Source organism: Sitophilus oryzae, unplaced genomic scaffold (genome assembly GCF_002938485.1).
Source record: "Sitophilus oryzae breed Bouriz unplaced genomic scaffold, Soryzae_2.0 scaffold_1977_pilon_pilon, whole genome shotgun sequence".
In the NCBI taxonomy this organism is placed as follows: domain Eukaryota; kingdom Metazoa; phylum Arthropoda; class Insecta; order Coleoptera; family Curculionidae; genus Sitophilus; species Sitophilus oryzae.
In genome coordinates this window covers 718,950-742,787 of record NW_022146698.1, presented here as the reverse complement: position 1 = coordinate 742,787, position 23,838 = coordinate 718,950, and the positions used below count along the sequence as shown (strand labels likewise).

General features: G+C 35.3%; 1 protein-coding gene across 1 annotated transcript in view; it reads right to left on the bottom strand.

Moving 5' to 3' along the window:
- Positions 1-23,838, bottom strand: part of LOC115883718 — a 97,098-nt gene that overhangs the window by 18,243 nt on the left and 55,017 nt on the right. The window contains exon 4 of the mRNA XM_030902118.1: positions 19,378-19,622. Within this exon, the coding sequence (XP_030757978.1) occupies positions 19,378-19,622 (245 nt within the window). The remainder of the gene's footprint in view (positions 1-19,377; positions 19,623-23,838) is intronic.

The window sequence follows — 23,838 nt, the reverse complement described above, 5'->3', positions numbered from 1 at the left end:
TAAAAGTTTCCCAAATTTATTATCCATTCAACGTGTTTATTTTTGGTCAATAATGACATCTATTGACTATTTCCACTCTAACTGTCTTGAGAACGGTTGCTTGTAGAGTTATTTACCAAGAGAGATTTTTTTATGTAAAAAGTTACAGAAATACATATTTTTTCACTCAGTACTTTTATACAGGTACGGAAAAAAAGTTATTACTCTTCAAAACAGAGTTAAAACACAAGTAGGTGGCGCTCCCTAAAAATCGAAGTCATATTGACATCAAAATCTAATTTCTCATGTCAAAAAACTCCCAGACACCAATTTTCATCCAAATATTGACGTTACTTCACAAATTATTTGGAAAAAATCGATATAAAAATAAAAGTTCTATAGCCTGTGTCTCTCTGTGAAGTATTTTAGAATATACATTTATAGAAACTTTTTTACTTATTTTTATCTGCAAAATATGGTGCCGAAGTTTCCAGAATACAGTTTGGACCACCCTGTATAATGAAATATTTTACATGTAGGTAGTATATGTAAGTATTCTGGAGCATTTTTCCTTCTATTTTTTCTTTGCAAAATCTAAAATCCATTGCAATAGCTCGCACTTCCCGTGATTTATCATTATGTGATCTAGATATTGATGTTTCCTTCATATTCACAATCTTGACTAGTTCTGGAGTTGTATTCGATTTCTGTAATACTTCACTATTGGTGATCTTATGTTGAATCCATGGAACAAGGAAACAAATTGTGCTGACGCGCAGAACGAAACAAGCCAAATTTTTGACGCAAGATTAATTGAAAACGCACGAAAAAAATTACCAGTGAGGATACAGCTCTACAGGGCCACCGCTACCGCAAATGCACGTGTGCGATACTACCATGCGTGCAAAGTGTGCGGTGCACAAGGGCGGCCTGAAACAGGGGCGGCCAAAACAGGCATCACTGATTTTTTTAATATCAAAAAAAAAAATTAATGATTCTATTTTCGTTAATAAAATTCTTCTAAAGTTCTTTGTGAAGGAGATGAAGAAAAAACCTAATCTATTTCAGAGCAAATTACTTCTGTTGCAGCTAGTGACGGAAATAATGAAAGGTCAAATGATAGTGATAGCAATAGTGTCAGTGCTGATGCTGAAACCATAATCAACCCAGGTGATCCGGCGGTTTCGGCAGTGTAGAAAGTTCCAGCCTATATTGGATTTGTTTGGTTTGGTTTGAAAATGAATTGCAAAATTTAATCCAAATGAACTTCAATGAATGATGAACTTCAAATGAACTTCAACAATAATTGAACATTTTCCTACGCAAATTAAAAACTTTAACTGGTCCAGAGATAAAAATACCAGGAAATTGTTATTGAAAAATGATACCAAATGGGATTTGAACACCGGAACGTTAGCAAAATCACTAAAAAATAAAATTTTTGAGTTTATATTTATATGCTGTAACATGACACGATATTTTAAGTAAAATTAATGTTAGCAAAATTCTTGAGAGTTCAAAATTTGACATAAAATGATGACACTAGATGCACTTAATAATTTAAAAATTATTTCATGACAAAACGTTCTGATGGACATTTTCAATTTTTTTTAAACGAATCGACAGACATGCAATATATGCATAACATATACAATGCTAGATAGCTACAAACGCTGGCATTCAAGTAGAATTCCCCAGCTTACCTACCCAATGCATTAGAAGAAAAAAAAGCCATTTTGAAATTTTGAGTATGAAGGAACTGATGAATCCCTGATGAACTGATTTTCACCTGAATTGTCATTGAAAGTAAATGTTTACTATTTTAAAATTGTGGATAGTGCCAAAATGGCAATTGAAGAACGGTTCCAATTACTACAACTACACACATATATTTTCAATGTAATATACGGGATAACCAAAAAAAAAAAGAAAACGTTGACGAAAATCAATTGTAAGAAAATACATCAAGCCCTAACAGACATAAACAACTCGGAGGATTCAACCAAATTTTACCACAGAAAAAACCTAGTGCTATTCTTGAATACATTTACGAAAATAATCTACATTCCATAATTTAATCATAATTATACGTATATTCCTAATTCTACTGGTAACCGGTTACTATAGCTACAGGTGAGCGGTCGTTCTCAATTGATTGTAGATTGTGTGGGAGGGGGAAGTTAATCACCGGGACTTTACAGATCTATTGTGTCCCCTGTTTTCGAGTTATAATTCATCATACAGTCTCAGCGCATTAACAGAAAACAGTAACTGAGACGGTTTACAGAGGTTACTTTATGATTTACAGAGGTTTACACAAGTTAGTTCTCCATCTCCGATTTCAGGTTTACCTACCAAAATTTATGGCACGATTGGTCGTCGTTTCGGCGCACTCAGGGATGAGGTATTCTGGTATTTCCCTATTTTTCCCACAGAATCTGCATTCGCCGTTTTTTCTTATCTTTATCTCTACTGTGGTGTTCATTGAGGAGAGTGTCCTGTTAAAAAACCCGTGATCATCATAATATTGATATTACTAAAATAAAGGAAAATCTTGGATTTTTCTCATGGTTACTCATGGGGTTATTCATGGTTACTGAGTTGATCGCTTGTAACGCTGCTTGACTATCAGATAGTATGTTTATTTCTTGTTTCCGATAATTTCTATATATATATATATATATAAGTTGTACGCATCTTTCGATAGCTGGGATAGGTACCTCTTGGTTTGAAGTATTTAGTTTTCGGTTCCAATTCCTATCACTGTTCTCGCTTTGGTTTTGGAAGCATCAGTATACACCATTATGGTATGGTCTTTAACCTGCTGAGCAAACGTTTCTCTGTTCCAATTATTTTTATTGCTCAAACGGTTCCAATTACTACAACAATCAATACTACAGTACTGTGTTTCCTAAAGTTGTACATGTCTTGGTATGTCATCCAATGAGAGTTCGACGAGGCTTAAAAGTGGTCTGTTTATACATTAACAATAGCGAAGAAACTAAAAAGTTTTAGTCTATTTTTCGATTTTAACGACAAATAGATTGTATTAATTACTTGTAAACCTAATTATGATAAAAAACTGTTCTTAATTTAATTCTTTATCATTAATGTTTTGGATTTTGGATAAATAGAAAAATCTAAAAAAAAGATTTACTTCATTTTGATCACCCATAGATGAAATTTCATATTTGGAACATATTCATTACTCACAAAATCTAAGTGCATTTTTGTTAGGCCAGTGTTTGAATTTAATATTGAGCGTAAAATAGTACATCGAACAATTTCAAATAAATTATCGTTATATAGTTTGAATGAAATAACGTTTAAAGAATGCAAACTTAATTTAGTTAATTACATACAAACAACGTACGATTGTATCATCTGAAACGTAGCCGGAATTCAAAGGAGTTCTGTAGTTCCATTCGTTCGACAGTGACCTGTTTATATTAATAGAATTATAATTAGATGTCAGTTGCAATATTATGCATGTTATAAACAAAATAACTTATCCTTTTTTTTAAATATGTTTGCATCTAGTTAGAATTGTTAATTTATTTATTTCAGATTTACTTTAACAATATGTAAATAAAATCTCTTAAACAAAATTAGGTATATTAAACAGTAACTATGTAATATATCTATACTAACTACTGATTATTATTTATCATCATACTAAGCATTAGCGGTGGCTTTTAGAATTTTATCTACAACCGTTTAGTTATAACGTTTTTACATCACTATTTTTTTAGTATTTCAGTTACGTTATGAGATTCATAACACAACTAATGGTGTTATGAATCTATAACACAACTAGTTGCTATAATAATGAAAAACAACTACGAACATCTAAATATATTAACTTTTCCGGCAATAATGATTCCGTGGCACGTACTGCGGCAAGTTCTACATCTGAAGGGAGACTTTCGGAAACGCTCATCGTAATTTTTAAAATGATTTTTCTGGGCAAAAAGTGCTCCCGTTTACTTAACAGGGCAAACTGACCATAAACCATAGATAAAAGAAAATAATCTACTATTAAGATAGATATGAAACACTTAATAGTAAAATTTTGGGCCAAAGCGCCCCTCCGTGTTTTTAGTGAAGACTACGTTTAACCCAGCGCCTGCGCCTTTTCTGCTATAAATTTTTTTAAGTTTATATTTGAATTCAAAGGATTGATTTTTAAAGTTACACTGATATATTAGTATATCAGAGTAACTTTAATAAATCATAAGAATATATATATTTTACAATTTATTTTTTTATTTATTTTACAGAGTTTCATGTAAATGATCGTAAGTCGAATGGCTGTCTAATGAACAGACCGAGATTTATAAATTTTAAAGCAAACGAAAAGAAATCAAACAACGAATACATACCCTATATTTTTCTTTTATCTAAGATACATACCTTATCATCTTTTGGAAACACGTACATTTTTGCAGTTTTGTTAGTTTCTTTGCAAGATGTAACACAACAAGAAAACACCATTTTTACAGTTAATAAATAATAAAACTATTTCTGACTATGATATTTAAAATTTAGATTGATAGAAAATTAAAAAACAAACGAGTATTTGCAAACGCTGGCCCAAATTCAATAAAAATCAAAATTTTTCCTGCGAAAATCAGGCTTTTGTCACTGAAAAGGTATTTTTTGATTTATCAGCAGTCATTGTCAAGTAGACAATATACAGGGTGTTTTCGAATTAGTCTAAAAAAATTAAGGTGTGATTCCTCATGTGTTCTTAAAACAATTTTTATATAACCATTGGGTCTAAAGTAGTTCCTTTCTGATCTACAGGGTGTTAAAAATTAAAAAAAATCGATTTTTTTGCTTAACATAAATGGTACACCACTGCTTTTTGAAAGAAAATATATTTTTTTCTTGACTGGCCATCCTTTTTCAACCAAATTGATCCTTTGAGTTTTTCTTGTTCATCAAACGGTTGTCGAGAAAAAAATAAATATACTTATTAAGAGCCCGCCTTAATTCGTTTTCTAACGATTTTTTATTTTTTAGATTAATTAGGAAACACCCTGTATATGTATATCACAGGCAACCAAATAAACTAGTAACCTCTAAAAATTATTTTTTCTACCACTAGCGACATACCGTGTTTTTAGTGTGTACTAAATTATTTTATCAAAATTTCACCATATCAGTTTCCACGCAATGCCATAAATTGACTTTTCAGCATAAATGTGACAAATGTCATAGTTAAAGGTGGTAGAGGTGTGTAGTTCATGACCGAACTAGTTCAAAAGATCTAATCTCACATGTGAACTAAATGATTCAATCAGTTGGATCGAAAAGATTCGATCAATTGAACTAAACTAAAAATAAGAGCGAGATTGAGACCGCGAACAAAATAAGTAGGGAATGGTTGAACCGTACGTGAACGATTGAATCAAATTGTACTAAACTACGAAACAAAGAAGGGAAGAAAACAAAGAAGAAAAGAAAACAAAGAAGATACATCATATTTTGATTTTCCTTGGCGAATTGTCATCGGCCGCCCGACTCTTCCAAGAAAATACCAAATGAGCAATAAACGTGTTTCCTTTATATTAATAATTTAAAAATGTTCATAAATTTACCTTTATTGATTTTGTTGGTTATTAAGGTTTGTAGTTTTGTTATTAGTCTTTTTTAGAATTTTATTTAATAATAATATCAAGGAATTTTGTTCCTCAAGTATTAGTTACAACTATACTAGTAATATTATTTAAAACATTAACATGTTGAACAAATTTCTTTTAAAATTATGTTTATTCATGTTTCATTGTGTCCTAAAATAACATAAAATAACTAAATAAACGGTAAAGTTTACAACAGGGCCAAAAACGTCTAAACATAAGTTCTCTATGAATGAGAAACTTCTATATTTATCTTAGTAATCCTAAAACTATTTAATATTTCTGATCAATTATCAATTAACTGATTAGAAATATAAAATGATACTAGATATATCACCTTGAAATATTTGTTAATTATAATTATTTTGATTGATTCCATTCATTCGCTGTGCGAAATGCTAATACAGCTCAGTGAACGAAATGAACTAAACGACTTAATCTTTCTTTTGTACTATTGTACTGATCGAGATCGAAAAGATCGAAATCGGTCAGTGAACGAAATGAACAAAACGATCGAAATCGGCCAGTGAACGAAATGAACTAAACGATCGAAAAGATCGAAATCGGTCAGTGAACGAAATGAACTAAACGATCGAAAAGATCGAAATCGGTCAGTGAACGAGGTGAACTAAACGACCTAAAATTTCTTTTGTACTATTCTACTGATCGAGATCGAAATCGGTCAGTGAACGAAATGAACTAAACGACCTAAAATTTCTTTTGTACTATTCTACTGATCGAGATCGAAAAGATCGAAATCGGTCAGTGAACGAAATGAACGTATATTTTATTTTGTTTTTTACATATTTTAAGATTTTTTAAAAATGTATACAGGGTGTTTCGAAAAATCTGGTCATTGACTAATCACGATCCTGCTTAAAGCGCTTGACGTAAAAAGCTGATTTTTGGAAAACGGATTGACTTTAGGCTATAGAGGTTCGATAAGAAGGGATTTCTCGAAACTCGAATAAGGGGGTGAAACCACCCGTCAAATATTAGAATATTTTTTATTTAAAAACCGGTGAGTTTTTCGGAAAAACTCTTAAGCACGTATATTTTATTTTGTTGGCTGTAGAGGTTCGATAAGAAGGGATTTCTCGAAACTCGAATAAGGGGGTGAAACCACCCCAAGCAGCATTTGGAGGTCGGGACAACGTTGTGTCACGCGACCAAACGTCGGGGCGCAACGTCGGCACAACCTCGTGCCAACCCTAGTTTGCACTAGTTTGGAGAATAATTTTTGGGTCGAAACGACGTTGGATACCGACGTTGGCTAGAAGCCTAATTTAGTAGAAACTACAACGTTGTTTAAAATCCTAATTCACAGAAATACAAAACTAATATGGCGTCTAAGTCGCGTTTTATCCTAAATTGGGATAATTATAGTAAAAATATTATTTTTATGATTTAGTTAGAAACATATGTCAGATGGCAGTGAAGGAAAGCAAAACAAAAGTATTTAAGTGTGGAGGATGTTTGAAGATCATAATTATTGAAACACTTTAACCGACTCTGTAACTCGTTACCCAAGGCAAAAAAGTTAAACGCAAACAACTTTATTGATAAATGTATTGTTTCTACTTTGAAAAATACTAATGGGCCTTAAAATTTATTTTTTAATTTCAAATCAGTGAGTTTTATCAAAAACACACAAGATAAAAAAGTTTCTAAATAAACTAAACTATCCAAAATTATTTTTTTTTGCATGTGTATGATAAGATTTTTCTTTAAATTTCATTAACAAGAATGATAGGGGTAGTTTATTTCAACCCCTTCCACTCATTTTAAAAAGGTGAAAAAATTACCAGAAAGTGTATTTTCATAACAGTAATGCTTCCGTAAAATTTCATTAGTCTATCTCTTTTCGTTTTCAAGATAAAACATAAAAACATTATTTTTTCGCCATCTTTGTACCGCGATATCTCCCTAATGGTTGACTTTTGACCCAACGTTTATAAAGCAAACTACCCTTTATTTTGAACAAGGAATCACCCCCTGAAGTTTTTCGCATTTGTTTTGAAACACCCTGTATAAAATTACTGCGATCTTCATTTCAAAGACAACTCTGACCTCTAGCTCTGACGCCTATTACTTTATTTATACAGGGTGTCCCAGAAATAAGTGCAAGTATTTTAATGGGTGGTAGATCTCGATATAAGAAACATATTTTATCTTTATCGTCCTATTAAGTCCAAAATAACTGAGTTATTTTACTTTGAAAATTTCCAAAAAAATGATTTTGCTCAAATTTTGAGAACCACTGGATCTTTTCTGGATGTTCTTTCTTTCAAATTTAATCTACTACCTATGTGGCCATATTATCAAGAAATTATGTTTTTTAACTAAAAACTAAAAAAAAATTCAAAATTTTTTTCAAAAAATTATTTTCGTGAAAAGACCTCATAGGCGTGTTTCTGGGGTTGACCTATACTATCAGTTAAAATATTTGCACTTATTTCTGGGACACATTGTATAGTATGAATATATCAACAACAATTACTAAATCTTTAGCCGGCGCGGGAATTCCATCTTTAACGTAAGACGGTAAAACAGCACTTCATCTTCAACGGTGTACTAAATGAACTAAACGAACTAGTCTTTTGAACTATTCACTTTAGTGAACGAGATTGAAAGATGGAAATCAGTAAAGTGAACTAAACTTCCCATCTCTAAAAGGTGGTTGACTAATAAACGAAAATTAAAACAGCATTTTCTTATTTTTCGCTTGTAAATAAAACGTTGTACAGAGTGGGTCAAATTCGACGCTTTTAAATGGAAACACCCTTTCCTATAGGAGATAGACAAAAACTAATATCGGTGTCTGGAGCTCAATTTTTGTCAAAAACATGATGGTGAAAACCGCATATCGATATGTGTTACCGTTTAGGAGTTACGGGGTGTTTTTCAAAAATATGCATTTTTAACAAATCGCTGTAACTTTTTGTTATGGAAAATTTTGTATTTCTATTAAAACATTTCCAAAGCACCTTTTACGTAGAATTTAATGGTTTAAGTATAATTTTTTTAAAATTAATAATTTAAAATTATTAACAGAAAATTTGATTTTTTATATGGGACACCCTGTATATTTTTAATTTATTGAAAAGAATTTAAAATTACCTTTCAAAAATATAACACACTTGATATTTTGCTCGATTCCTCTTCGAGATATAGAGTATATAAAAATTCGCCCGCTTTAAATAAGTAGGCTTTGAACGACACCGGCCTTAATGCAAAAAAAATCTAGCTGTGAGCATCAATTAAAACGAAAATAATATTTGCCGAGAGATGCAGAATTTTATCACAATTTAAAATATATTTAACCAACATCAACACATTTAAACTATATTTAATAACAATAAAAATAAATAGCAAACCAAGACATGAGATTTTGCTACAGGTATTCAACATATCGACCGTCTTCTGTTATGGACAGACGGGGCAGTTTTTGAACATTTCTCGCGGAATTCATTAACTCAGTAGGGGTGAAAGATACCCTCTAATAACTGCTAAGTATTTCTAATTCTTGTCTAGATTATACGGAAGAATAAAGAACCTTTATTCTTCCGCAAATATATCCATAGGATTAGATCCATGGGCACTAAGTCAGGCGGCCTCGATGACCAACGACTAGGATCTTGGTTAGCTATTCAATTATTCTTGAAATTGGCTGCAAAAATTTGCTGATAACTTCAGCGTTCAGAGGCGGTGCGTCGTCTTGCTGGAAAAATATGTTTTCGAGCTCCATTAAGGGCATATCATCAATAAGGGGTCCAAAGCCTACTAGTTAAAAGTGGCGAACTTTTAAAAATTCTGTATTTCGAAGGGGATTGTAACAAAATATCAAGTGTGCTATATTTTTGGAAAGGTAATTTTAAATTCTTTTCAGTTAAATAAAAATATAGAGGGTGTCGCAAATAAAAAATCAATTTTTCTGTTGATAACTCTTAAATTATTAATTTTAAAAAAATTATACTTAAACTTTTAAATTCTACGTAAAAAGGTGCTTTGGAAATGTCTTCATAGAAATACAAAATTTTCCATAGTAAAAAAGTTACAGCGATTTGTTAAAAATGCACATTTTTGAAAAACTCCCCGTAACTCCGAAACGGTAACAGATATTGATGTGCGGTTTTCACCATAATGTTTTTGATGAAATTTGAGCTCCAGACACCGATATTAGTTTTCGTCTATCTCCTATAGAAAAGGGTGTTTCCATTTAAAAGCGTCGAATTTGATCCACCCTGTACATGACACGTGCGTTTAAACATTATTACAACACTCGTGTGATTAGAACGACGAGGTCGTAAACCGAGTCATTCTAATCGTTCACACTCGTTGTTGTAATCATGTTCATAAACACACTTGTACTGTAAATAACTATTATTACACTGGTTCAAATTTTAGTGAATTAATTTAGAGCCTACCAGAAACATTTTGTATTATTAAAGACAATTTTAAATTAAAAGAGACTTTTTAAATCTGAAAAACGGTGAAGCGAAAATATGCTTCTTTTATCGAGATTTATCAGCCCTGATAAATATTTGCACTTATTTGAGACTCACCCTGTATACACGGTGTCCCAATATTCCGTGGACATACAACTACTACGCATTATTGGAGTCAAAATAAGTTCAATGCTTATGCCTATGTTTTGCGAAGCGCTTTAACATCTTACTTTCACAAAAAAAATATGTAAAACTACGAGAAGGGTGAAAACTACTCTCACCGCTACAAAAATTTTTTACTAGATTATTTTCCAACTCCACCCACGTCTAATTTTCATTTCGTAAAATGGTCCTTCTCGTATTTACTACGTTTTTTATCTCTTGTAAAAAACGGATCACAGAAAAAAAAAATTTTGATGCTCTGACTCATAAGCAAATATAATAAAAAAATAAAAAAAAATTATAAACAATCAACCAAATATGTTAAAAACATGTGTTTATTTTATTAAAAGTTTAATGCCCTCTAACGGATAAACGTAGCATTGTATAGGGGTAAATTGTGTCGAATAAACTTATTTTAATTCCAAAAATACGTAGTAGTTCTATGACCATGGAATATTGGGACACATATTTTTTTAATTTTCTGCCTAAATAAAAAAAAATAATAAAGCAATTTTCACAGCGGTTATAATTTTTTAGTGATATTTAATTTTTTTCGATAAAAAGTGACAAACATTACAATAAGAAATAAAAACAGAATGACTTATTTCTGTCAAAATAATTGTGTTGGTGGTGCAACAGGAAAAATAAAATAAGAACGCAAATTTTAAAATTTTTTTTAATAATACACAAATGCTTCTGGTAGGCCCTAAGTTCTCACTAAAATTTGTTGTAGGTCCCAGTCGAGAACACAATTTGAACACATTTTGTATCTCACTTTGTTTTAAATTAAGCTTTTAATGTCTTGCTTATATTATAAAAAGAAACAATAAAGATATGTAAATAATAAAGGTATAATAAAGAAATTTTGTTATATACCTGGTATACCGGGTGCGTCTCAAAAGTGGCTCACCCCAATAACTGTTTTATTTTTCAGATAAAAAAAAACGAGATTTGGTATGTTAGTATATGGCATAAATTAGGATTGTTTGAAGTATTCAATTGCGTCCGGTCACTTCCTGTTTCACTGGAAATGACTACAACTTTTGATTTTCAAATGGCACCCTTGGTATTTTTTTACTTTATTCGATAGAAAATGACATTCTGAATAGAATGACATATCATATGTCAACTTTTGACATTCTCGTTAATAAAAAATTGTATTTTAAAATTCAATCTAGAGTGCCATGGTTATGTTAAAAACACTAATTCTTAATCAAGGAGCCTTGGAAAAATAAATTTGATCTTTAATATTTTTAGTGTCTTATCCTGACCAGTTAGAAAATGCTCAAATCGTATTTTTAATTATATCTCAATTTTTTCAAATGAAACTAGGGTGGCTCATTAGCAAATTTGGAAAAAGCATTTTTTTACGAAAAATTTGATACCACACACTTGGTATTTCGAGTCAAACTTTCGTTACGAACCGCAAGTTATAATTTAAAATAAACCATTTGGAAAATGTCAAAAGTTGACATATGATATGTCATTCTATTCAGAATGTCATTTTCTATCGAATAAAGTAAAAAAATGCCAGAGGTTGCCATTTAAAAATCAAAAGTTGTAGTTATTTCCAGTGAAACAGGAAGTGACCGGACGCAATTGAATACTTCAAACAATCCTAATTTATGTCATATACTAACATACCAAATATCGTTATTTTATTTAAAAAAATAAAAAAGTTGTGGGGTGAGCCACTTTTGAGACGCACCCGGTATACCCAGAAGAGTGTAGGGTATATACCTAATATCTCGTCGGGGAACACCCTTGTAAAATTCGATTAACCTAAATTGAACTGGCTTTGTTGTACTGTATTTTCGATACAGTTAAGGCTATTGTGCTATTGTGCAGTCTTTGTGGAGTAAGATAAATAAGATAACAACAAATTGTTGTTAAAATTTGTTATAGTGCTTTTTTTTGGTGTTGGAAAAAATCTACAAACCAGAGATCGTAAGCGGTACTGTCGGGGTGGTTGAGGTACCTTACCAACTTAAAAAACCTCCACAATCCGCTGTGAGTATCTCTCCCAGGAACTACCTTTCGGCATTACTTCTGGAGGAGGTGGTTTTAGTGAGAGGATGTTTCAGTTAATTGAGCACTTCAGTGAAAGTTGGACACTTGAGTAGTATGGTAAGTATATTAAAATTATCTTGCTTTCTAAACTTTTTACTTCGTTTTCTTTTGCAGATATCAGCACTTCCATATATTCACGGACTGCTTTCCAGTTCTCCTTAGACTTAAGCATTGTTGGAACCAAGCTGATGTAAATTAGTTCGTCTGTATAGACTCTCCATTAATTTATTTCGTTCATAGGTCAACTTTTTGTGCTTCAGGATTGTGTGCTCTGCTGTGTCTTTATCGTGGTCACCGTAGATGCATTTTGAATTATCGGTAAGTTTCATTTTATATAGGTAATTTCTGAAGCACCTGTGTCCTGATAAACGTTGTGTGATAGCGTAGCTAACTACTTTATGGCTCCGATTTATCCAGTTTTTTAGATATGGTATAAGTTGGTCTTATTCAGTGTGCTTTCGCATCTATGTTGTCTTTCCATCTATTGCTCCATGTGTTTAGTATTATTTCTCGGTTATTCTCTCCCGATATATCCGGAGACGCCTTCCTCTCTATTCCCTCTTGTATTAAAAGGTCTATTGGCATTACGGACATATTCGCAGATCCAATCACCTTTGAACTGTCCTTAATCTTTCTCTGTTATTTTGTATCTGTATCTTTTTCAATTCAACGGATTCTCCCCGAACTTCTGCAGCATACAAAATGGTCGACATGGCCGGCGGCCAACATTCTGCGCTTGGTTTCCCCCATAATTGACCAGTTCGGCATTTGCTTGCTAGCTAGGACATATTCGCAGCTCCAATCACCTTTGAACTGTCCTTAATATTTCCCTGTTCTTTCTCAATTCAACGGATTCTCCCCAAACTTCTGCAGCATACAAAATGGTAGACACGGCCCGGCGGCCAACATTCTGCGCTTGGTTTCCCCATAATTGACCAGTTCGGCATTTAACTTGCTAGCTAGGACATATTCGCTGCTCCAATCACCTTTGAACTGTCCTTAATATTTCCCTGTTCTTTCTCAATTCAACGGATTCTCCCCAAACTTCTGCAGCATACAAAATGGTAGACATGGCCGGCGGCCAACATTCTGCCGCTTGGTTTCCCCATAATTGACCAGTTCGGCATTTGCTTGCTAGCTAGGACATATTCGCTGCTCAATCACCTTTGAACTGTCCTTAATATTTCCCTGTTCTTTCTCAATTCAACGGATTCTCCCCAAACTTCTGCAGCATACAAAATGGTAGACATGGCCGGCAGCCAACATTCTGCCTTGGTTTCCCCATAATTGACCAGTTCGGCATTTGCTTGCTAGCTAGGACATATTCGCTGCTCAATCACCTTTGAACTGTCCTTAATATTTCCCTGTTCTTTCTCAATTCAACGGATTCTCCCCAAACTTCTGCAGCATACAAAATGGTAGACATGGCCGGCAGCCAACATTCTGCCTTGGTTTCCCCATAATTGACCAGTTCGGCATTTGCTTGCTAGCTAGGACATATTCGCTGCTCAATCACCTTTGAACTGTCCTTAATATTTCCCTGTTCTTTCTCAATTCAACTGATTCTCCCAAACTTCTGCAGCATACAAAATGGTAGACATGGCCGGCGGCCAACATTTCTACGCTTGGTTTCCCCATAATTGACCAGTTCGGCATTTGCTTGCTAGCTAGGACATATTCGCTGCTCAATCACCTTTGAACTGTCCTTAATATTTCCCTGTTCTTTCTCAATTCAACGGATTCTCCCCAAACTTCTGCAGCATACAAAATGGTAGACATGGCCGGCGGCCAACATTCTGCGCTTGGTTTCCCCCATAATTGACCAGTTCGGCATTTGCTTGCTAGCTAGGACATATTCGCTGCTCCAATCACCTTTGAACTGTCCTTAATATTTCCCTGTTCTTTCTCAATTCAACGGATTCTCCCCAAACTTCTGCAGCATACAAAATGGTAGACATGGCCGGCGGCCAACGTTTCTGCGCTTGGTTTCCCCATAATTGACCAGTTCGGCATTATCTTGCTAGCTAAGGACATATTCGCGGCTCAATCACCTTTGAACTGTCCTTAATATTTCCCTGTTCTTTCTCAATTCAACGGATTCTCCCAAACTTCTGCAGCATACAAAATGGTAGACATGGCCGGCGGCCAACATTCTGCCTTGGTTTCCCCATAATTGACCAGTTCGGCATTAGCTTGCTAGCTAGGACATATTCGCTGCTCCAATCACCTTTGAACTGTCCTTAATATTTCCCTGTTCTTTCTCAATTCAACTGATTCTCCCCAAACTTCTGCAGCATACAAAATGGTAGACATGGCCGGCGGCCAACATTCTGCGCTTGGTTTCCCCCATAATTGACCAGTTCGGCATTTGCTTGCTAGCTAGGACATATTCGCTGCTCCAATCACCTTTGAACTGTCCTTAATATTTCCCTGTTCTTTCTCAATTCAACGGATTCTCCCCAAACTTCTGCAGCATACAAAATGGTAGACATGGCCGGCGGCCAACATTCTGCGCTTGGTTTCCCCCATAATTGACCAGTTCGGCATTTGCTTGCTAGCTAGGACATATTGGCAGCTCCAATCACCTTTGAACTGTCCTTAATATTTCCCTGTTCTTTCTCAATTCAACTGATTCTCCCCAAACTTCTGCAGCATACAAAATGGTAGACATGGCCGGCGGCCAACATTCTGCGCTTGGTTTCCCCCATAATTGACCAGTTCGGCATTAGCTTGCTAGCTAGGACATATTCGCTGCTCCAATCACCTTTGAACTGTCCTTAATATTTCCCTGTTCTTTCTCAATTCAACGGATTCTCCCCAAACTTCTGCAGCATACAAAAATGGTAGACATGGCCGGCGGCCAAGCATTCTGCGCTTGGTTTCCCCCATAAATTGACCAGTTCGGCATTTGCTTGCTAGCTAGGACATATTCGCAGCTCCAATCACCTTTGAACTGTCCTTAATATTTCCCTGTTCTTTCTCAATTCAACGGATTCTCCCCAAACTTCTGCAGCATACAAAATGGTAGACATGGCCGGCGGCCAACATTCTGCGCTTGGTTTCCCCCATAATTGACCAGTTCGGCATTAGCTTGCTAGCTAGGACATATTCGCTGCTCCAATCACCTTTGAACTGTCCTTAATATTTCCCTGTTCTTTCTCAATTCAACGGATTCTCCCCAAACTTCTGCAGCATACAAAATGGTAGACATGGCCGGCGGCCAACATTCTGCGCTTGGTTTCCCCCATAATTGACCAGTTCGGCATTATCTTGCTAGCTAGGACATATTCGCAGCTCCAATCACCTTTGAACTGTCCTTAATATTTCCCTGTTCTTTCTCAATTCAACGGATTCTCCCCAAACTTCTGCAGCATACAAAATGGTAGACATGGCCGGCGGCCAACATTCTGCGCTTGGTTTCCCCCATAATTGACCAGTTCGGCATTTGCTTGCTAGCTAGGACATATTCGCTGCTCCAATCACCTTTGAACTGTCCTTAATATTTCCCTGTTCTTTCTCAATTCAACGGATTCTCCCCAAACTTCTGCAGCATACAAAATGGTAGACATGGCCGGCGGCCAACATTCTGCCTTGGTTTCCCCATAATTGACCAGTTCGGCATTTGCTTGCTAGCTAGGACATATTCGCTGCTCAATCACCTTTGAACTGTCCTTAATATTTCCCTGTTCTTTCTCAATTCAACTGATTCTCCCCAAACTTCTGCAGCGCACAAAATGGTAGACATGGCCGGCGGCCAACATTCTGCGCTTGGTTTCCCCATAATTGACCAGTTCGGCATTTGCTTGCTAGCTAGGACATATTCGCAGCTCAATCACCTTTGAACTGTCCTTAATATTTCCCTGTTCTTTCTCAATTCAACGGATTCTCCCCAAACTTCTGCAGCATACAAAATGGTAGACATGGCCGGCGGTAACGTTCTGCGCTTGGTTTCCCCATAATTGACCAGTTCGGCATTATCTTGCTAGCTAGGACATATTCGCAGCTCCAATCACCTTTGAACTGTCCTTAATATTTCCCTGTTCTTTCTCAATTCAACGGATTCTCCCCAAACTTCTGCAGCATACAAAATGGTCGACATGGCCGGCGGCCAACATTCTGCGCTTGGTTTCCCCCATAATTGACCAGTTCGGCATTTGCTTGCTAGCTAGGACATATTCGCAGCTCCAATCACCTTTGAACTGTCCTTAATATTTCCCTGTTCTTTCTCAATTCAACGGATTCTCCCCAAACTTCTGCAGCATACAAAATGGTAGACATGGCCGGCGGCCAACATTCTGCGCTTGGTTTCCTCCATAATTGACCAGTTCGGTATTAGCTTTGCTAGCAGTATACATTGCCCCTCTGCTTTTGCCGCTACCGTGCGTATGTGTGTGTGCTGAGTAAAATATTCTCCAGTTTGAAACGTCACTCCCAAGTAGTTTATTGTGCTTTTTAGCATAATGGATTTGTCTTTCACTAGAATGTCCCGGCCTGATAATTTACGACCTCCTACGAGTAACCACAGCTCTTCCATCCAGGTATATACCTGAAACGCGTTGCTTGTTCTGCTATCGTAATTGTTTCCTCTGCACTTCCAGCTCTAATAATTAAAGCTATGCCATCAGCGCGGACCTAGTGTGGATACCTGTGGCACGCCTTTAGTCATTTCCATGTGGCAGTCGGCTACCAAAATCGACCGATCACTTAAATAACTTTTGATGCATTCAAGTAACTACTGGTGAATATTCCAATGAGACTTGATAGTACGTTAAATTAACAAAATAAACATACTTGGGTATATACCGGGTGTATACATCAGTGGCGGCTCGTCAGGGTAGGCAAGGTAGGCGGCGTTTACCCTAAGATTTTGGCAGGATTTGAGCGGTTTATTACATTACATTATTAATGTTGCCAATAAAATAAAAATACTGTTAATACACGGAAGTGTGTGTTAATAATCAATATTATTTTAATATTTGTGGTCTTGTATATTAAAATATTCACTACCGCTGGCGTACGCTGAGTGTGCCGCTGCGTTAGAAAACAAAATAATTTTGACCGTTGGAGTGCCTTTGTTCGGCGATTTCTACATCGCCTACTATCAGAGTCGATGTACGACGTACGGCAGTCTCCTGTCTCTGTTTAAAGGAAGATTCACGGTACACCGGAGCCGGGCACGTTTCGTGAAGTAGACACTGAGCCACGTCCGGGCCTTCTGTTTATGCTACACCGAGTTGATAACGGGGCTCGTATTAGTTCTGAGTATATTATAAAACACAGCCCCATAGACACGAAGATTTAATACGAACAATGCCAAAGTTCTCGCAAGTGGAATTGGTACCAATTACAGTTGATGAAGAAAGAACAACACCTGCTCAAAGGGCAAGATGAAGCCTTTGAAGGCCCGGACGTGACTCGGTGTCTACTTTACGGAACGTGCCCGGCTCGGGTACGGCCCGGTGTACCATGAATCAGCCTTAAGGCGGGGCTTAAGCGTCCCAATCTCCGGTCGCCTTCGCATGAAGTCGTGGAGGCTCGGTAGGCTTAAGGGGATATTCCCTTAAGGGTATATTTCATATGATTCATTATACGTAGCATTTAAAACTTTTATATGAAAATTCAAAAAAAACGTTTAAAGAAAATTGGAAACATTTTTCGGGCTTGTCCGAGATTGTTAAAAATAATATAACCGGTTGTATTTCAGAACACGGCACAGAAATAAAAGAATCCGAAATAAAAAAGCGCGTTATTTTATTCGGTGCAAGAAGACGATACAACAGATATTACAGAAAAGACTCAATATGCTATTTCAATTCGATATATTAATAAAAGCGGCTATGTCAAATATCTTTGCGAATTTTATTTTATGAACTGTTAGATAACATTGTTATAGATTTAGAAATAAGGTTTGCAGATAGGTACTTGCATGTCTCAATTATTTTTATTTATCTCTTACGGATCCGAAACTTAAAGAATCCTATAAAAAATTTCGCCTACCCTATAACGCATTTAACATCTCATTTAACCAGCTTGTTATATTGATACATTTCCAACGCATTTAATAGTGATTTAACAACCAAAAAATGTTATTGACCAACATAAATTAATGAATAAATTGTATTAATAATAAATATGATTTTATATATATATATATATATATATATATATATATATATATATATATATATATATATATATATATATATATATATATATATATATATATATATATATATATATATATATATATATACTATATATATATATATATATAGTATATATATAATATAGTGTATAATATATGATTTCGATTATAAAATAATTTAAGGAGAATAATCCTGAAAATATATTTCCAGAGGCTTTCAAATTGTTTGTTTTGTTTGTTACACCATTTACAAGTACTTGGGTTGAAAGACTTTTTTCATGTTTGAAATGCATTAAAATTTATAGTAGAGATTCCATGAAAAATAAACGTTTATCGTCACTTACCTTACTTTCAATCTAAAAAGATCTTTTCATAGATTTTCAACAATCTGATGATTTTACTGATATAATAATAAATAACTTTTCTTTACTTCTTTTCACTAAATTTGACTTTTAGGCTAAATTTTTTTTGACACACAGTTTTTTTCGTCCAAAAATGTTAAATACTTTTTTTCTCAAAAACGGTTAATGTTAGATATAGAGTGTTTAATATCAAAATTCATAAAATTTTACAGAGAATTTAATTATGTAATTAAAAACGGGGACACCCCTTTAAAATAAGAAAGTTACTGTCAATTTCCGGTATTTCCGGAAGTGCCGCCATATTGTAAATATTTTTAATTCATAGATCACGCTGTAACACAGCGATGTACAAAAAATCTCGGATCTAGATGTTGTAGTTCTGTAGAAACTTCTAATGCACGCTCAGCCTGGGACACCCTTTATACCAGATGTTTGCCCATATGCCCATCTCTCCCTATAGGAGACTTTTTTAATGGTAACCTCCCTATAGGAGACTTTTTAAATGGTTAACGGATCTTAAGGGGATATTACTATATTTTCTAGTTTGTCATAGTTAAAACGAAACTTACTTTTAGGAAATGGAGGGATTTTAGCAGGATTTACAGGTATCTCTTCAGCATCTTTTTCTATTGGAGGGATATGCGCCGGTTTAGGATATCCAGCAACAGGAAATACTGATCCCTGAGGATTATTTCTTACAATTATGTTCGGGCCTGGACCTTGCGGTATGAGAAAATTGCCGGGCGGGTTACCTGGATTTATTAAAATAGGTTGTCCTTGTCCTCCGCCATAAAGAACTACTTGAGGCTGTATTCTAAAATAAAAAGGAAACTTTAAATGATACCAATTAAAAAAAACAGCGATACATATAATGAACATGTTTTGAATCCAAAAATACGTATGTCTACGGAATATTTGGACACCCTGTATATGCTATGTGTCATATAAAACATATAAAAATATAAATGAAAAAATGCAAGCTAGCAAAAGCCTGGCATGCTTAGTTTTGATGTTGGTCTTGCGGAAGTCTTTCACTGGTCGGTCTTGAATTTGGTTTTGCAGATCAGACGCTAGTTTTGGTCTTGGTTTTGCTTTTTATACAAGATCAAGACCAAGACCAGTTTCGCTATTTTAACTTTTTATTCTTAATCTAAGACTTTAACCCCTGTAGTTCAGTCATTGGGGATTTTTGCTTGGAAAAAAGTCCGGAAGTTTTGAAACTTTGCAGGTTTATAGGTTTTGGGGTTCCTAACTAAAATCCATAAAATGCACATTTCGAGACTTGCCGCCGGTGCCGGCCACGCCATCTTGCCAAGATGGCGCCCTAAATCGGTATTTTGAAAATATCTCGAAAACTATGCGTTTTTCGCAAAAATTTGAGGAGAGCAAAATTAAAGAGAGACAATTTCTTATAAAAAAGGTTCTATGAAAATTTTCGCTAAAGTCAACCGTTTAGTTTTTTTTTCACAAAATCCCTGGAAATTTTACAATTTTGCGTAAAATATGATTGCGTAAAATAAGTATTCCGAAATCAAATATCGATTAGGGTTCACTAAAACTAGTTTTAGTTTAGTTTCTTCAATTTTGTCATGAAACAGTGGCGTATCATTAATTTATGAATAATTAATTTGAATTATTGAAAATGTGTACTTGTTTCCACACCACCCAAGGAGTAAAGTACACGGCGCGATTATTTTAACGTGGTCTCCCCGGAGGCCTACTCCACTAGGTAAATTAAAAACTTTAACTTACCTGCACAAGCCCGACGGACCTGGCTCATTGATGTCAAAGTCGATCGGGTCTGCTGTGCTGGTCTCTCAATTCGTCTAACTTTTCATCTTCAGCCGCTAGAGGGATATCTACAGGCAAGTCCAACTCCTCTTCATCGGATTCGTCGAGTGACACTTCAGTGACGTTGTCACAGGATTTCCCATTGCAGTATGCACAAATCATTGAACATTTTAATCCTGCTTTTCTGCATCCGCAGTCTTTACCACAGTTGTTGGTTTTGCATTATTTACAGGATAAAAATGTCAATAGGGATTTTGGAGCTGGATCATTCAACATTGTGACTGGAGTAATGCCTGTTTTTGTTTTCTTCCAACTCCTTTCTCCGGCATCTTTGGTTTTTGGTAACAACCAGACCAATGCTGAACCTGGTGATAAATTCGCAGTGAATGCAGTCCGGCACGACAATTAATTATTCATAAATTAATGAGGGGAAATTTTCTCTAAACGAATGGAGAGTGACTTCTACGGACTTCAAAAACAAATTTGGCGCTTTATAGGAAAGCAAAGAAAAGAGATTAACGAGTTAGTTGAAACAAATCACATAGCAAGGGAATCCTGGATTGATTACTTGTCAGAACTATACAAATCAGAAGAAATAGAGGTTGAACTAAATACACCCGAAATAATGACTAACGACAACGTACAGATTGAGGCAGCCGATATAATTACATCCCTTCGAAAGCTAAAGAATAGAAAGAGCCCAGGGCAAGATGATATCCCAAACGAATTACTTAAATATGGCGGCCAAAGTCTCATACAGCAGCTAACATCCCTGATTCAAAAAATTCTTTACCAACATAGGATATCCGATGAATGGCGAACCAGCACCACTATCTTGATGTTTTTTGTTTTGTTTTGTTTTGAAAAGAGGAGATAAGAAGCTGCCCTCAAACTATAGAGGCATAAATCTTCTAAGCACCACACTAAAACTTACGACAAAAGTGATAACAACCAAAATAAACGACTTAACATGCTTAGCAGATGAACAGCAAGGTTTCAGATCGGGCAGATCATGCACAGACGCGGTTTTTGTCATAAGACAGATAACAGAAAAATCAATCGAATATAACAAACCAGCGTATATGTGTTTTATTGATATAGAAAAAGCGTTCGACCGTGTGCAGCTAAGAGACGTTGTACACCTTCTTTACAATAGGCAAATCCCACACAACCTCGTTAAAACCATACAAAACATATATGAAGCGAACCAAATTCAAGCTAAAATTAACGGGGTCCTGACCGAACCAATAAATGTAGGCTGTAGTATCCGACAAGGTGACTCCCTGAGCCCTCTTCTTTTCAACATCATTATGGACGAAATAATAGGAAATGTACGTTTACTGAAGGGATACAGTATGGGCGACCAGGAAATTACTATTCTATGCTATGCTGACGACGCCGTATTGGTAGCTGAAAATGAGAACGATCTACAGCGCTTATTACATCGATTTAATTGCACTGCCAAATCACTTAATATGATAATATCGACCCAGAAAACGAAATGCATGACGACATCAAAAGTACCACTAAGATGCAAACTGGAAGTCGAGGGCAATGTTATTCAGCAAGAGATAAAGTTTAAGTATCTAGGCATAGAAATCCAGGTTATGGTGATGTAGAAGCGGAGGTGCGAGAACGGACAACGAAGGCAACCAGAATAGCAGGATGCCTGAATGATACAATATGGCGAAATAAAAACATTGAGGTGGAGACTAAAGCGAGAATTTACAAGGCAACGGTACGACCAATAATGACATATACTGCAGAAACTCGACCTGATACAGCGAAAACTAAACAACTACTAGAAACCACCGAAATGAGAGTACTACGCAGAATAGCTGGAAAGACGATTCTGGACAGAGAGAGAAATGAAAGCATAAGAAGAGCGTGCAAGGTGGAAAATGTATATGAGTGGGTACTCAGCAGAAAAGAAGAATGGAACGAGCATATCAGCAGAATGGACAACAGAAGGATAGTGAGAGTTGCACGCGACAAATCACCGCTAGGTCGCAGAAGCTTAGGACGTCCACGAAAACGATGGAGCGACAACTTGTCAGTCTAACCGCTAGAGACGACGAAACCAAACAGGCGATTCGCCTAGTATGAAGAAGGAAGAAGAAGAAGAAGAAATTAATGAGCGAATTAATGATACGCCACTGTTTCATGACAACATTGAAGAAACTAAACTAAAACTAGTTTTAGTGAACTCTAGTTGACATTTGATTTCGGAAAATCGACTATATATCATACTTTACGCAAAATGGTAAAATTTCCAGAGATTTTGTGCCTAAACGGTTGACTTTAGCGAAAATTTTCATAGAACCTTTTTTTATAGGAAATTCTCTTTAATTTTGCTCTCTTCAAATTTTTGGGAAAAACGCGTAGTTTTCGAGATACTTACAAAATACCTTGGGCGCCATCTTGGCAAGATGGCGGCGCCGGCGGCAAGTCTGGGAATGTGCATTTTATGGATTTTAGTTAGGGACCCCAAAACCTATAAACCTGCAAAGTTTCAAAACTTCCGGACTGTTTTCCAAGCAGGCTCCTTTTTTGATCCCCAATGCCTGAACTACTGTAGCTATGACACAAGGAAAAATCGGAGCCATGCTGATGTAAAACACAAATCTCATTTTTATGTGACGAACCTCCTTACAAGAGATGGCACATGTTTTTTGAAACACCCTGTATATTCGCTAATCGAAACGATTCGCTAATCGGAATAGGTCGTTATAATTAGTTGTTCCGATTCAAGAGGTTGCACTGTATTGTTTTAATTTCCCTTTAGTTATTTTTTATCATTATGATATTGGGTAATTTTACATTTGACATTTTCATATAAACTCATTCACCGTCATTAAGACTTGAACCACGTGTAACACCGTGTAAATACATACGAAGTTACAGTTTAAAGTGAACGGCCGAACGGTGTGCGCTTGATTAAGTACTTTTGTTTTAAACAAAATTGAAATAAAATTAAATCTATTTATTTGGTATTATAGCTTGTTTAGTGCCAGGTTATTTAACCTCGGTCGCATTTTTTAATAATTTTGTTACTGGTATTTTCTAGTTAACTAGAAAATTGAATCTATTTATTCATTTATTAGGCTAATTTCTTTAGTTTAGTTGGAAGTTATAATCGAATCTCATCTTAACTGAAAAGTTTAAACAGACATGTACATGTATAAAAAGTATCTGAAATACAAGTTATAAGATGCTTCCAAGGAAAGTATTTGAGATAT